The 17,573-nt window shown below is 46.0% G+C and overlaps 1 protein-coding gene across 1 annotated transcript in view; it reads left to right on the top strand.

The window, feature by feature from the left end:
- Positions 1-17,573, top strand: part of LOC137536225 (membrane-spanning 4-domains subfamily A member 4D-like) — an 82,950-nt gene that overhangs the window by 61,972 nt on the left and 3,405 nt on the right. The window contains exon 6 of the mRNA XM_068258343.1: positions 15,167-15,289. Coding sequence (XP_068114444.1) covers positions 15,167-15,289 — 123 coding nt within the window. The remainder of the gene's footprint in view (positions 1-15,166; positions 15,290-17,573) is intronic.

The following is a 17,573-nucleotide window of genomic DNA, read 5'->3' as shown; positions in this document are numbered from 1 at the left end:
CACTGACAACCCCCCTACCCACTAGCACCCTCCTCCCCACCAAGAGTGTACCCTGCCCATGGCCCTAGGCACCCCACCCCAGGCACCCTTCCCCAGGCACCCTGGCCCCTGCACCCTTCCCCAGGCACCCTGCCCCTGGCCCCTCCACTGTTCCCTAGGCACCCTGCACCCTTCCACAGGCACCATGCTCCTGGCCCATGCACCCTGCCCTAGGCACCCTGCCCCTGGCCCCTCCATTGTTCCCTAGGCACCCTGCACCCTTCCACAGGCACCATGCTCCTGGCCCCTGCACCCTGCACCAGGCACCCTGCCCATGCACCCTTCCCCAGGCACCCTGCACCATTCCCCAGGCACCCTGCTCCTGGCCCCTGTCCCAGGCACCCAGTGCCTGAACCCAGTCCCTGCACCCTGCTCCAGGCACCCTGCCCCTGCACCCTTCCCCAGGCACCCTGCACCCTTCCCCAGGCACCCTGCCCTTGGCCCCTGCACTCTTCCCTAGGCACCCTGCACCCTTTCCCAGGCACCCTGCCCCTGGCCCCTCCACTGTTCCCTAGGCACCCTGCACCCTTCCACAGGCACCATGCTCCTGGCCCCTGCACCCTTCCACAGGCACAATGCTCCTGCACCCTGCCCCTGGACCCTGCACCTTTCCCCAGGAACCCTGCACCCTTCCCCAGACACCCTGGCCCCTCCACCGTTCCCTAGGCACCCTTCCACAGGCACCATGCTCCTGGCCCCTGCACCCTGCCCCAGGCACCCTTCTCCAGGCACCCTGCACCCTTCCCCAGGAACCCTGCACCCTTCCCCAGGCACCCTTCTCCTGGCCTCTGCTCCAGGCACCCAGTCCCTGCACCCTGCTCCAGACACCCAGTCCCTGCACCCTGCTCCAGGCACCCTGCCCCAGGCACCCAGTCCCTGCATCCTGCCCCAGGCACCCTGGCTCTTGGCCCAGGCACCCTGTCCCTGCACCCTACCCCAAGCACCCAGTCCCTGCATCTTATCCTGCACCTGCACCCTTCCCCAGGCACCCTGCCCCAGCCACAACTAAAAAAAACAAGAGGAGGAAATAGTCTGGCACTATAGTTTAATATGCAGCAAAGTGACACAATACAGCTCTCCCATATCTTATCCCAACCACAACTACCCTAACCAGCACCCTGCTCCAGCCTGAACTGCCCTAACCAGCACCCTGTCCCTGCCCCAGCCCCAGCCACAACTGCCCTAACCACCAGCACCCTGTCCCTGCACCCTGCCCCAGCCTGAACTGCCGAACCACCAGCACCCTGTCCCTGCCCCAGCCTGAACTGCCCTAACCAGCACCCTGTCCCTGCACACTGCCCTAACCAGCACCCTGTCCCTGCACCCATCCTGCACACTGCCCTAACCTGCACTCAGCCAGCAATTGGGGGTCCGCTGTGGCTAGCTAATATCTAAGGGCACATTTTTCTACCTAATCCTGATATCTATGGGCACATAGCTATCTAATTCTTTTATTTGGTGAATATGGCTGTTTAATTTTTGTATCCAGGGTGGACTTGGCTACTAAATTGTTTTATCTTGAGGCATCTGTCTGTGTAATTTGTTTGTGAGGCACCTGGCTACTTAATTAATTTATCTGGATGACTGTTACAGCTTCATTTTTATTGGACAGCATGTAACTACTTGATGAATTATCTGATGGCATGTGACTGCTTGATGAATTATCTGATGGCATGGGACTACTTGAATTATCTGATGGCATGTGACTCCTTGATGAATTATCTGATGGCATGAGACTTCTTGATTAATTATCTGATGCAATGGGACTACTTGAATTATCTGATGGCATGAGACTTCTTGATTAATTATCTGATGGCATTAAACTACTTGATGAATTATCTGATGACATGCGCCGTATTACCCAGATATGCCTCTGTGTCACCCTCCTCTCTGCCCATTGACACCCTCCTCCTTCCCACTGACACCCTCCTCCTACCCACTGGCACCTTCCTCCCCCACCCACTAGCACCCTCCTTTTCCACCCAGTGTCACCCTCTCTCACCCACTGGCACCCTCCCCCGCACACTCACTCCCATTGTCACCCTCTTGCAAAAGTAGGGGTGTGGCTTAAGGCAGCACAGGGGGCGTGGCTTAAGTGTCCCTTTTTCACATCTTCAAAAGTTGGGAGGTATGAGCATGTGATGCTCCAGTGGCTGCTAATTTCACCCGCAGTAGCTGACAACAGTGCAAGCTAGAGCACCGGAACTCTGGCTTCATCCCGATCTTCAAAGGCTTCTCCTCCATCAATATATCTGCAGCTCGTACAGTGAAAAGCCCGTGCAGTCTCTAATGTGACACTCCTCCTCCCCCTCTCTGCACACTTTGATTCCATCTCTCCTCACAGTCTGCAGTGAGAAGCCCAGCCATAAGTACTTTGCAGAGTAGCCTGTGTAAGTCCGTTCTGCATTCTCTGAATTCCAGCCTGTTATCAGCTGCTCTTCTGTGTACAGAGTGTGATAGAAGACTGCAGAGAACGTTTTGCTAAATGTCCCCTTTCTTGTCAGTCTTTCTGCCTTTTTATCTGTGTGTTGATTCTGGATTCCCCCTGCCAGCCTGATTAATTCCCCCTCTCTTTCTTTAGAAAGCACACAGCACTTCCAAAGATCACTGCACACGTTCCACACATTTAAAGGCATCTGGCATTAACCCATGCCTTGTTTGTTCCCAGTGTCACTTAAATAAAAGCACCTATCACTGAAAAACTGTAATGGCATCTAGCCACATTAATACATCCTGAAGCTTACTATGTCAGATTCTGACTGTAAAAGAGCAGACAGTGTGAGTAATGGAGGCAGGAGGTACAAAATGGTCATGTGGGAGTACAGTGTAAGTTAGAGTAGGTGGTGGCTGCAGGAGTTAGTGTAGGTAGAGGGCTGTGTAGCTGAGATTGAGACAGCTTGAGGGGAAAAGGTCCATAAGATGCCCCTGCCCCACAGACACACCAGGTTTGGTATTAATTCCAGCTTAAGCGGGTCAAAAAGTGGGGTCGACTTATACACAAGGTCGACTTATACCCGAGTATATACGGTAATTTTCTCGCAATTTTGTGAAATTTTGTGCCGATTTGGCAGTTAATAGCAAAAGCCCCATACATGCTATTGCTACCAAAATTGGTATGTATGTTAAGGAGAAAAGTGGGTACGCTTTTTGAGAAAATCGATTTTAAAAATGCAAAGAAAAATGTTTTTTAAACAGTAATTTTTCCAAATTTAAAAACCATTTTTCCTTTGCATTTTTTAAATTCGATTTTCTCAAAAATGATATGGTCTATTTGGAAAATATTTTTTTTTCCTTGTACCCACTATTCCCTTTAAAGAGACACTGTAGCATCAAAAAGTTCCCCTGGGGAATACTCACCTCAGGAGGAGGAAGCCTCAGGGTCCCAATGATGCTACCCATGCCATCCTCTGAACCACGGGGGTCTCGCTGCAGCCCTCCGAACAGTGGCGCGACTAATCCGACAGCCTGTTCAATATTTACCTTTCCAGGCTGCAGCGGGGGCGCTGTTGCGGCTTTCGGCTCCGAAGTAGATGGAAATACCCGATCTCAGTCGGGTCCGCTCTACTGCGCAGGCGCCGGAGACTTGTGCCTGCGCAGTAGAGCAGACCCGACAGCGATCGGGTATTTCCGCCTATTTCGGAGCCGAGAGCCACCACAGCGCCTGCGCAGGAGCCGGGAAGGTAAATATTTACATCGCCGCTGTTCGGAGGGCTGCAGAGAGACCCCTGAAGGATGGAGGACAGCGTGGGAAGCCTCATCGGGACCCTGAGGCTTCCCCTCCCGAGGTGAGTACCCCCCCAGGGGAACTTTTTGATGATACAGATTTTCTTTAACATAGGTAGCAATTTTGGTGTTAATATGGATGGGGGCTTTGCTATTAACCTCCAAAGTCGGCACAAAATTACTAGAAATTTCGTGAAAATTATGCAAATTTTTATGCGAAATTAAGAATGACTACGAAATCAATTTAGTTTGCAAATCGTAATTACAAATAGGCGTACTTGTGAAAATCTATGCAAGATTTATGGTTACAATCATCACTAGCCACAGGATAAAACACATCATGTTGCAATGGCCGGGCAGTGATAGTGCTTTCATGTTTGCATTGCTAGTTTGGTATATTATTTCAACTTTTTTCTTTTGAATAGCTGCAATATCATGTGAAAACATTAAAATCTTACAGTAACATATCAACAATTTAATCAGTACACTAAAAAGAAAGAACGTGCGCCGCTGGGTCCAATTGCTTGAAAGAGCTGTTTATTCACGGCAGAAGAGTAATTAGCATAAATCCAGACATGAAACCATTCAGATATCCATACAGAGCACAGAATGGAATTAATCCACATTATTATTTGGGTGAGGCCTGGAACCCACTACAAAACGCTATCGCTAATCGCAATCGCTAGCGTTTTGTATGAGCAGTTTGTAAACGATTTCATGAGCGTTTTAGGGAGCGATTTTAAAAAGTGTATTCAATTTGCCAGCGGTTGTGTAGCGATTAGCATTTTAAAGTCTGATTGGTCCTTTCAATTCATTTTAATTTTGCTACAGTGTACAGTAACTTTAAAACGCTAGCAAAATCGCTTTGTGCAGGTTTTGATGAGCGATTACGCCAGCGATTATATACTTTACATTGAAGAGCAAACGCTAACAAAATGCTGCGAGTCCTGCGTTTGCGATTCTGCTAATCACAATCGCTTCTGTGGAAGTTGCTCCATCCATTTACATTGGTAGAGCGTTTAGGGAAATTGCTAGCTCCCTAAATGCTCAAAAAATCGCTCTAGTGGGTTCCAGCCCTGAGAGTAACAAGCGGTGGGTGGAAGGGACTGGTAGACAGACACAACAGCCATTTCACATGCAGCACCCTTGATCACGTGGAGGCCAGGCACAGGAAGAGGGTGGGAGCTCTTTAAGCTATCCGCATCCTGCTCCATCTCCATTGCCTTGGAAACCCAAACCTAGCCTTGTTCATGAGACCATCTGCGTACTCTCAAACAGCTTCTGTGTCTCTCTGCTCTGGCAAGCGGAGAATGTAACCTCGCCTACCACACAGATCGTGACCATGGCAACTGACAACATTCGGGAACCCAGGCAGCCGCAATCTGGCTGAAGAGTCTCCACATGCTAATGGGGTAACCGTGTGTTGAATTAAAGGGGCCAAAGCAGAATATTTCTGCAAAAAAATAAATATAGAGAACAACATATTTATTTTTTGCAGAAATATTCTGCTTTGGCCCCTTTAAACGCAACTCACTCTGCAGGTACCCCGTTAGCGTGCAGCAACTCTTCAGCCAGGTTGCGACTGTGCGGGTTCTCAAATGTTGTCAGTTGCTATGGTCATGATCTATGAGGACTGCGGAGATTACATTTCTCACCTGCTAGAGCAACTAGACACAGAGGCTGACTAAGAATGCACAGACAACTTTGCCAAGGAAAAGTAAAAATAGCCTAAGTGGGTGCATATGATGGGGGTCCAGGTTTAAGTATTGAAATAGCTTACAGGAGTGCTCAATAGGTGGTGAGGGTAGAACAAAAATCCTCTCTACCACATTAGGGTGCCTGGTTTAACCATTTCAGCAAGCAGGTATTTTTCACCTTATGCATCAGAGCAATTTTCACCTCCCATTCTTTCGCCAATGACTTCATCACTAATTATCACAATGAATTCATCTATATATTGTTGTTTCCGCCACCAATTAGGCTTTCTTTGGGTGGTACATTTTGCTAAGAAATATTTTTTTCTAAATGCATTTTAACAAGCATATTAAGAAAACAATGGAGAAAATCATTATTTCTCAGTTTTCGGACATTATAGCTTTACTTATAGCTTTAATACATGCTACCATAATTAAAACCTATGTATTTTATTTGCCCATTTGTCTCGGTTATTACACCATTTAAATTATGTCCCTATCACAATGCATGGTACCAATATTTTATTTGGAAATAAAGGTGCATTTTTTTTCAATTTTGCGTCCATCACTATTTACAAGCTCATGATTTCAAAAATGTTTGTAATGTACCCTCTTCACATGCATATTAGAAAAGTGTAGACCCTTATGTAACTATTTATGTTTTTTTTCCCATTAAAAATTTTACTTTGGTAATTTTTGGTGTGGGAGGTAAACAGTTAATTTTAAATGTAATAGTGCGTGTTTATTTAATCAAAAAATGTATGTAGATGTAGTTTTACAGTTTGGCCACAAGATGGCCACAGTCAAAAATTTTTTTTTAGTACTGGAAGCGAGCGTGCTTGCTTCCAGGAAGCATAAGGAGGATGGGAAACTTTTTTTGTCAGAAAGACGGCGGCTTCTGATAAGAAGCCATTGGTCTTTCAATAAATGGGAATTATGTTTCCATCCATTGTTCTCCAGGATAATGGGGGCAACATGGGAGCACACGGGCATGCGATCACGCACGGGGGAGTTCGCAGCAGTGCAACAGCAGCCGTCTGGATGTGACAATAACGTCCAGGTGGCTGAAATTGTTCAAATATCCATAAATCTTGCTAAAACCTTGTGGGTAACGGGCTTGCAGAAAAGGTGTCCACAATTTGTTGCAACTATTTGGTTTATATCACCTTGTATAGAGTGTAGCTTGTTAAAAAAATATAAAAAAAATATGTCCTGGGATACCTTTTCTTTGATTTACATCACACTCAGGTTTGCTGAACGGGCATGGACCTTGCATATCCGCAGTTGCTGGAGTTCATTAATGCTTCTGTGTGGTTACCTGGCAAACTGCTCTGCAAGAACTGTGGGCCAAGTTGTATGCTGAATTTCACAATACAGTTATGGTTTGCTTGGCCACAGATAATATATGTTTTATTACTTTATAGTGTCTGTTAATGCATTCTGTGTTTTTATTTTATTTATTTTATTTTTATTTTTTTACACAAAAATGACTCCAAATAGATTTTTTGCAATATTTGTCTCAATGCTTGTGACCACAATTTCTTTTATTCTGATCCAAAACCTTTTAAATGTTTGGCAATTTCACCAGATGTGCCAAAACGGTAAGGCATTCCCTGAAGCATCTCAATGTTTGGTCCATTGTCATCTGAAAATCACAAAAGACAATCACACTGTGATCAAGTCAAGATTTTTGCAGTTTAACAGCATGTGATTCTCTGTATTTTGCACAATTTGTGTTTTTGTGTTTGTGATTGTATTTTGGGATTTCCACTGGATTAGCTAGGAAAAAATACTGTTAGAAAGCTATTATAACCTAGCTTCTTAGCATGCAGAAATGTAGAATGCAGGAGAAACATATACTAAAAACTACTGTTTGAAACCTATTATAATCTAGCTATTTAGGGCTTGATTCACAAAGCGGTGCTAACTGTTAGCACGCCTGTGAAAACCCCCTTAGCACGTCTAAACAAGCTTTTTGCGCATAAAACTTTACGCGCGCAAAACTTTATGCGCGTAAAACTTTACGCACGTACTGCACAGGGCGCACCGCGCGAAGTGCCCATTAAAGCCTATGGGACTTAGCTAGTGTTGGGCGAACAGTGTTCGCCACTGTTCGGGTTCTGCAGAACATCACCCTGTTCGGGTGATGTTCGCGTTCGGCCGAACACCTGATGGTGTTCGGCCTTTTAAGTTCGGGTTCGCCCCGAACTTCTAATGGCCGCCGAACAGGGCCGAACAGGGCCCCTGTTCGGCCGAACAGGGCCCTGTTCGGCCGAATACTGCCCCCCTATGGGGTCGCAGGCATAAGGGGGGAGCATGCCCCGATCGCGGGGGGGGGGGTCGGAAATTCCCCCCACCCCCTCCGCTAGCGCTCCCCCCTCTGCCCGCTTCCCCATACAAAAGTTTAAGCAAAGTACCTGTAGTGGATGGCCTGGCAGTGGGCGGCACTGTGGAGTGAGGAGGAGGAGTCCGGAGAGTGACGAGTTGAGGGTGGCCGGGCAGCGGGCGTGAGGTCAGAGAAAGGGCGGAAGTACCACAAGGGTACTTCCGCTGAACCGCCCGCTGCCCGGCCTCCCTCAACTCGTCACTCTCCGGACTCCTCCTCCTCACTCCACAGTGCCGCCCACTGCCAGGCCATCCACTACAGGTACTTTGCTTAAACTTTTGTATGGGGAAGCGGGCAGAGGGGGGAGCGCTAGCGGAGGGGGTGGTGGGAATTTCCGACCCCCCCCGCGATCGGGGCATGCTCCCCCCTTATGCCTGCGACCCCATATGGCCCCCAAAAGCTGGATGTTCGGAAAGTTCGGGGTTCGGCCCGAACATGCCGAACATCTCGGCCATGTTCGGCGAACTTTCCCGAACCCGAACATCCAGGTGTTCGCCCATCACTAGACTTACGCGCGCAAAGTTAGCGCGCGATCTGATTGAGAAATCTGGTGCTAACCTACTTAGCACCCTGGTTAGCGCGTCTAAAGACTTTAGACGTGCTAAGTAGGTTAGCACCGCTTTGTGAATCAAGCCCTTAGTGTGCAGCAATGTAGAATGCAGGAGAAACAGATATTAATCAACCTCATGTCTAAAGGCTTTCTGGGCTATAAACACACCAAGAATACATTCACAGCTTCCTTTACAGGATATAATGAGAGATATTTGCTTCTTTAACACTGCCACACTGTGGCTATAGCTGGTAATGCATAGATATGCACAGAATAGACTGTTGTTGTTTAATACACATCCCAACACCCCCACTCAACAACTGCTACTTTTGTGCCCGAAATGTCAACAGACTCATCTCTGGACATGTAGTGGTTGCAATTTTGGATTAGCAGTTTCCATAGGCAGGCTTGCACCTTTTGACTCTGTCATTTCTACATCTGCTTCATCTGCTGCTTTAGTCCACTTTTGTTTTTCAGAAGTGAAACGTTGTAGCGTCTCTTCCCAAGAACTTGTCTTATTCTAGACTGCTGTGTGTGGAAGTCATGTAGGCCGAACGCTCTGCTGGTATTTCTTAGTGCTTCTTATTGATGTCCGTACTAAAGTGACTGGTTGTTCAATAGTGTGTGAGTTGGTTACTACTTCAGTTTCGTGTAAACTGTCTACAACAAATTCTATCTCTGCTTAACTTTACTGTTGCTCTGGAAACTCTGGTGTGGATTTATCTGCAACTTGAGCCTGTGTTTGTGTAATAAAAAAACTTAAAGTGGATCCGAGATGAAAAACTAACTATAGCAAGTAACTTGTTCATATATTTTATCTAAAGTTTAAGTAAATCTAGGTGCAAACAACTTCAACATTATATGATTATTTCTTCCTGTGATACGATAGCAGCCATATTCTGCTTGTCACCATTACACAGACAAGCTGCTCTGCACCTCAGCCTGTAAAAACTCCACTCCCCCCCCCCCCCCTTCCTCCTTCCACCCTCTTGCCTCGAAAATCTTGTACATGCTTCAGCAAAAGCCTCCTCGTCCCTAGGCTGAGCCCCCACGAGCACTTGCAGCATGAGACTCAGAATGCCTAGGTGCTGGAGGAGCTGGGGGTGTGGATACATTAATTTACATGCAATTATGTAATACCGGTACATACAATTTAAAAAAAGCATTTGGGGGGAAGAATGCCCGATAAATTATATATGGGGGGCAGAAAATTGAAGGCAGCAAAAGTTTGACTCTGATCCACTTTAAACACACTAATCTTTCATCAATGATGACAATTCTGCTTATTGCCCCCTTTTATGTGCCTGGATATAGAATTCTGTAGCCTTTCTGAGATTCACTGTAGCTGACTAGAGCACCTTCTTCGGCACACACATCTCACTTTGGGCCTGATTCACAAAGCGGTGCTAACAGTTAGCACCCTGGTGAAAAGCCCTTTATCACGCCTAAACTCAGTTTAAGCATGATAAGCTTAGGTGTGATAAGTTTAGGTGTGATAAGTTTAGGCATGATAAATTTAGGTGTGATAAGTTTAGGCATGATAAGTTTAAGCACCAACTGCGTTATCACCGCAATGCACAGCTGAAAAGTTTTGCGCTAGCAAAGTCTGGTGCACTTCGCATAGAGTTTAATGGCGCTGCTTTGCGTGCGGGACTTTGCACGCGATCTACACTTATCTAAACTTATCCCACCTAAACTTATCACGCCTAAACTGGTTTTTCACCAGCGTGGTGCAATGGTTATCACGCCTAAAGTCTCTAACTGGGTTAGCACCGCTTTGTGAATCGAGCCCTTTGTGTACTTTTCTTTTAAAGCATGTACATACGGTTTATTTCCAAATACTCTGAGGTGTCTTAAATACAGCTTAATTTTTGCCCAAAATTCATATCATATTTTCCATGTTGCCTTGGCTTATAGGCAGTTCTGCAGAACTTGTCATCATAGCTTTTCCCCAATAGCTGTTTGCCATATGTGCATTAAATAGCATGCTCCTTGCACTTTCACATAGCGTCTGTTCATTTTTTCTGCAAATCTATCTTGTTCTAGATTGTAAGGTACTGCAGTTTGGAACAAAATTCCATGTTTCTTGAGAAATAATTGTGTAGTGCAATTGGGATACTGAGCGCTATTGTCTGTATGCAGTGCTTTGGGCATTATATGCAATGGTGCTCATCCAGATTCCGGATATCCGGGTAACCCGGATACCCAAACTTTTTAAAGCTATCCGACCTCTCATCCGGATTCCGGATACCTGGGCAAATCCGGATAGCTATCTGCGGATAGTTGGCTGGGCTATCCACAGATATCTGACCATTGAAATACTGTCACAGGTCCAGGACGTCCTGGGAGCCAATCAGAGGGCTCCCAGCAGAAGCCCCAGCAACCAATCACAGAGGGGAACCCTGGCCAGCCCCACCTGACCTCATTGAGGCAATCAGAGGCCTCCCAGCCTAAGCCCTGGCACCCAATCACAGAAAGGAACACTGGCCAGCCCCGTTGTATAATAAGGAGGGCTGCCATGATGAGACAGATCATCCTGGCTTGCTGATAGCACACTGAGAGACATGCTCCAGTGCTGGTGCCCTACAAAGTGCTGTACACAGCGATAAACCTAAGCTGCTCCGTGATTAACCCCTTCACTATCACTACAGTATTCGTAAATTGTTAATTACCTTGATTAATGCCATAGTGTGACAGTTAGAGTGTGTGCTGCAGTGCTGCTGGGCCAAGGGCTGTACACACAGTGATAAGCTGTTCTGTGACACTGTGACAGACAGTCAGAGTGTGTGGTCATGGTTAGGGCTGCTGCAGCTGTTATGTGTCTGTTTGTGTTCTGTGCACAGACCACCAGGCCAGCTGCTGCCTGCTGGCCAGCTCTTAGCCTTAGCTAGCTACAGTTTAGGTTAGGTTAGGGATTAGGGAATAGGAACACGTGCAAAGTGCAAAGTGCAAACACGTGCAAGGTGCCACGTGCAAACATGTGCAAAGTTCCACGTGAAAATGTGCCACGTGTAAACCTGTGCAAAGTGCCACATGCAAAGTGCCACGTGCAAAGTGCCACGTGCAAAGTGCCACGTGTACAACAAAAAAGAGCAAGACACCCCCATATATCAAACATATAACAAGGAGCAGAAATGACTGATCCAAAAACCAGAGTGAGTGCAAAATATACTTTATTGACACCAGCTACAAAAATGTATTTAAAAACAATTAAAAGCAAAGCAAGCCGTGCTCAAGCCAGGCCCCAAATGTCAAATATATATAGCCAGAGTCCTGCGTAATCAACGTTAAACTATATATAAATGTCTCTTTCCATGTTGCACAGAAGTGAAAATATATTTGCCAGTGTCAAAAATCTGATATAAATAAACTATGTTAAATGGACACTGCACTGCTGACACTCCCAAAGAAAAAGATACACAACACAAAAAATTCATACAACAATCCTCCCTACATCTGTAAAGAAAATAAGGTGCTAGTGCTAGATATACATTAACCCCCCTGGCGGTATGAAAAATTCCGCCAGGGGGCAGCGCAGCAGTTTTTTTTATTTTTATTTTTTTTAAATCATGTAGCGAGCCCAGGCATCAGCCGCATCCCCTCGCCTGCTTCGATCGCCTTCGGCGATCTCCGATCAGGAAATCCCATTCAAAGAAAGCCATGGCGGCGGGGCGGGATGACGTCAGCGACGTCAGCGACGTCATTGGGAGTCCCGATCCACCCCTCGGCGCTGCCTGGCACTGATTGGCCAGGCAGTGCACGGGGTCTGGGGGGGGGGCGCGCGCCGCAACGGATAGCGCCGATTGGGCGCGGGCCGGAGGCGATCAGTGTGCTGGCGCAGCTAGCAAAGTGCTAGCTGCGTCCAGCAAAAAAAAAATTATGTAAATCGGCCCAGCAGGGCCTGAGCGGCACCCACCGGTGGCTTACCCCGTGTCACACACGGGGTTACCGCTAAGGAGGTTAAACAATTAAGAGGCATCAGCCATACACAAGTGAACAATTGCTGATAAACAGAGCCAATGTTCACAATTAAACCGGTGCTAAAAATACAATAAAGAGTGAATAAAAAGGAATATCAAAGGGGCAATATTGAAGTGAGACAAGGAGAGCAGTGAAACTGAAGGAACAGATGGAAGGAGCATGAAAATGCAAGGCTCACCTACGATACGTTGGTACAGGGCTTAAGGACGGCCGCGGAGGAGCCACAGGCCACTGCTGCTGTGCTGATACCACCTATATTTAACCCAAAACACAATTGCTGCGTAATTTTTTGGACAAGTCTTGGCTGAAAACTGTCATGTCCCAGTTGTGCGGTTGCTTTGGACACAATGTGGGCTGCACGACCACTGTCTGAAACCTAGGCCTAATGTTAATTGACAGCCATTTTTTGGGGGGAAGGGGGGATTTTAAGTCCTATCATCATCAATTAGTGTTCCCGGATATCTATCTATCCGGATATCTCCCAGTACACCTGTGCGGGGAGGGGGGGGGAGGTTTCCGTCCCTGGCGCCTCCCATGATGCGGTCCACGCGCATCACGTGAGTGTTTGGAGTCACAAGACCGCCGCGTGGAACGCATCATGGGTGGTGCCAAGGACGGACAAAAAAGACGTCAGACAGGTAAGATTGAATCCATCGCCCCCCCCCCCCGCACAGGTTTACTGGGAGTTGGAGATATCTGGATAGAACTATCCAGGTATCTCCCGAAGTTGGATTTGAGCAAGCCTGTTAACGGGTTAAGGCATCATATTTAGTTAGGAATAAAGAATGGAGATGACAGACTACTAGCTCAGCAATGCAGCAGGGATGGTCGTAGTCAGCCAACTGTGCTACGCTGGAACTACGTGTAGTTTTACGCAATTATGCTTCGCCCAACTGTGGCTTCAAAATAAAATATTCGCTTCATATGCATTTTGTAGACTACGCATTAAAATACGCAATTACGCGTAGTGCGAAGCGTAGTGCTTATGCCCTTAGGCGGAAAAATGTCCGCATTAATTCCTCTGTAAATGCTTATATCGGTAAGGGCCCATTTCCACTATCGTGAATTCGCATGCTTTTTTCGCATGCAAATTCGCATAGCAATACAAGTGAATGGGACTGTTTCCACTTGTCAGGATTCCTTTGCGTTTTTCTGTGCAGAAAAAATTCGCACAGCAGAGCCATCAGAATTCGCAAGCCGCATGCAGCTATGCAAATCGCATGCAGTGTATTTAATAGGAAATTTGCATGCGGTTTGGGTAATCACACCGGCACTGCCATGGTTAAATTCGCATACATCGTCATCCATGCGAATTCACTTGAAAATTTGCATGGAACCGCATGCGTAATTCGCATCCGCGTGAAAAATTTTACCGCGGCGATTCCCACTGCACAAGTGGAAATGCAGCCTAACTCTTCTATGCGTACATTTCCCTTTCCAATGCGTAATTTTGTGAGCATACAACCATATGTGGAAAAATAGACGCGAGTAACGCATTCGTAGTTTAATTCGCAATACACATGTTAACTACATGTAGCGGGCATAAACTACGCGTAGCGGTACTTCGCTATGCATAAATTCGTAAGCGTAGTTTTGAAACTTCGCCTACGAACTAAGATACGTAGATGCGAACTACGATGCGTAAATTCACACTGGCGTAGTTTCTGCTCATCCCTGAATGCTACTGTATTAAGAGCAGACAGAGGTGAACACAACATGTTTTGGACGTAGCCCTTACTCAGGTGAGCCAGTAGTGTGCCTTCTCTGTTCTTTATTCCTATCCAGTGTATTGCAGGCGTGGTGTACCTGCTGGAGCCTGGCACCGGCGAACTGGTCTTGAATTAGAGGCCAGTATGGTTTTTTTTACCAGCATATTTAGTTGACTGCTCAAGCATTATTGAGCTTAACCAAAAAGATTATTTGAGTTGTCAGTACTATTAGTTCTTTTTGAGTTAATATGGCAAGGGCGGTATGACTCTTTTTACTTAGGGTTAGGATTTAAAGAGAATCTGTATTGTTAAAATCACACAAAAGTAAACATACCAGTGCGTTAGGGGACATCTATTACCCTCTGTCACAATTTCGCCACTCCTCGCCGCATTAAAAGTGGTTAAAAACAGTTTTAAAAAGTTTGTTTATAAACAAACAAAATGGCCACCAAAACAGGAAGTAGGTTGATGTACAGTATGTCCACACATAGAAAATACATTCATACACAAGCAGGCTGTATACACCCTTTCTTTTGAATCTCAAGAGATCATTTGTGTGTTTCTTTCCCCCTGCAGCTATCTTCCACTGAAGTGTCAGGCTGTTTCTTCCTGCAGAGTGCAGACAGCTCTGCCTGTATGTAATTCCTCAGTATGTAAAAGCCCAGCCAGCTCAGGAGGATTTATCCATCTTGTAAAAGATAAGAGAGAAGAGACAAGCTGCCCTAATTAAAATAACACACAGGCAGTGTGCATGGAGGGGGCAGGAGGGGGGAGATGCATCACAGAACCACAACACTGAAGAACTTGGCAGCCTTCCAGACACAGGCTGACAAGTCTGACAAGAGAGAGATAAGTTGATTTATTACAGAGATGGTGATAGTAGAACGTGCTGCAGTAAGCCAGAACACATTAGAATAGCTTTTGGAACTTGTAGGATGATAAAAAACAGGATGCAATTTTTATTACGGAGTCTCTTTAAGGAAGTTGTATGCATACTTACAGTATTAACAAGTTCCATTAAAAAGCAATGTTCACAGATACCAAAATGCTACAGTACAATTTCTTTGTTATTTTGTTTTTACAGACTGCTCAATACTTTATCCAAGTTTCGTTAATTCTAATAAATATTCTGCTCTTCTCCGTGTCCATTTCTGTGTCAGTGTTTGGATGCCGAGCTCTTGTTCACAAGCCTACCACTGCTCCCCAGGTATAGTATTATTAGAGAGTAATTCTAAAAAAAAGGCAACAATGGTTGATCACACATTTGCAAAGGAACATACAAGCCAAATGAGCTCTGTGCAGTTGGCCCCCATATAATCAGCACAAATTAAAATTCCATTGTGTTTGGTAGTTAGTGCTACATTTGTGCCACTTTGTGCTGCAAAAATGAAGATGTGTGCTGCTTTAGTTTTGAAGATAATAACTATTATACTGTATATGCTGTATATATAATTTTTTTTCCAGACAGTGACATCACACAACCCCCCTACAACAGCGCACAGACACAAAAATTGTATGGTTGGTTAGCAGCAGGGTTGTGCCCGTTTGTGCTGCAAAATTACTCTTCTATCTGTTATAGTTTTTAAGATATTTAACATTTTTATGAAGGTCAAAAGTTCATACAACCCACCTACAACAGCGTACGTGAAAATAGTATGGTTGATCAGCATCGGATTTGTACCCTTTTGTGCTGCAAAAATCACTGTTCTGTCTATTACAATATTCACAGTTTTCAAAATGTTAAAGACTTTAATAGAGGTCAAAGGTTCACCTAGCTTCATTCACCCAGCATACATTCTTTCATTATTAAATGTTTATGTTTTAATGACAATTTTTCTTTGATTTCAAAAGAAACAAAGTTCTGCAATAATTCTTATGGCCCAGTCACACTGAGGCGGTGCGGTATTTTTACCGCACCACACCGCCGTGCAATTAAAGTCTATGGAGACATTTATATTGTGATGGTACGGCGCGACGTGACGGAAGTGACGTTTTCGCTGCATCACTGACACAGGTCAATAACTAGGTTACCACACAGTTTCTGCATTGAGTTGCGGAGATCTGCGTCAGCCCAGACGTCATGTTAGTCTGTGGCGATGCGTGGATTTGTAAAAAATTACCGTTGCGACATTAACAATACGCTTCCACATACCCGAAGAAGGAAGTGACTGCAAGTGCCAGCATTAGCCCTACAATACCTGTATTAGCCCTACTGCTCAATAAATATAAATAATGTATAGATATAGCACCTATGTTTTGAATAAAGCTGTCCACACACAAGCTCCATTTTACATCATTATGATCATTGCCAAAACATGGCCACTCTAACAAACTTACCGGGTGTGGACTCTGCAGGCTGCTCTGATAGTTTGGAGCAGCTGGAGGAAGCTTCCTCTTCCTCTTTGCTCAAAGGCATCCCCAGGTTCCCTGTAGATGTGAATCAGAATGATTGCATCCCCGGCTCCCCTATAGATGTGGGTCGGCGTGTTGGTTCTGGCAGGACGTGCGCAGCTCAGAGCAGCCTTTATAGGCTGAGGAGGTTTGTCTGATGGGGTGTCAGCGGTGATGTCATTTCTGGGGGCTGGGCTTTTGCTCTGCCTCCTGGGTATTTAAGGCCAGAGTATTCACTTGCTCGTTGGCCTTGATACTAATCAGTACGCTGGTTCTTGACCTAGCTAGCTATTCTTTTGAGCTACATTTATATATTGTGTAGACGCACAATATATATGTACTCGAGTTAGTCAGTATTTGTTATTTTGTAGTTTATCGTAATATTATATTAGTAACATCATATTGTATATTTATTTGTGTACCGACCTATTGCCTGCCTCTTGACCTCGCTCTTGTCTTGTCCTACTGTACCACTGCCATCTGATGCACGTGTACGTCTCGGCCTGTCCCTGACTTCGGTATTGTTTGATCCTTCTAATTCGACTGACATCTGACTTATGTGAATGACCCTGCCTGGTTATTGACTACGATATTGCCTAGCTACTCTGTACTTCGTTCCCTCTGACTCCGTGCTCGACTACGGCCTGAACCTGACTACGCTTTACTCTCTACTGTTGTGTATTATACCAGTTACGCTACCTCATCACATATCAGCGTGATAGCCACTTGATCTGCTGGCAGAAATCAATAACAACTATCTATCTAGCAAGCTGAAGGAGCACTCTGGAAAGGAGGCAGTTGGGTGTGTAGCAGGACCCGATTTTTGGATGACTGATGGACTCCTGGCTGTTCTTCCCCATCTAAAATGTACTTAACCTGGGGCCCCCAGCCCCCCATCCAGTGTGCTCCCCTCAGCCAAGCCGCCAATGACTACCAGGCCCACAGATCTTCCCCCTTTAATTTTCTTACCCAGGCCTGGTCATCAACTCCTGACAGGTCTTCAGGTCTCTCCCATGTAATGTGCTGCCACCAGACTTAGCCGCCACTGCCTGTTGGGTCCCCTGGTCTCCCCCATCTAATATGCTCCCCCAGGCCAGACT

The sequence above is a fragment of the Hyperolius riggenbachi genome, chromosome 10 (assembly GCF_040937935.1).
Source record: "Hyperolius riggenbachi isolate aHypRig1 chromosome 10, aHypRig1.pri, whole genome shotgun sequence".
In the NCBI taxonomy this organism is placed as follows: Eukaryota; Metazoa; Chordata; class Amphibia; order Anura; family Hyperoliidae; genus Hyperolius; species Hyperolius riggenbachi.
This window is presented reverse-complemented; position numbering and strand designations above follow the sequence as displayed.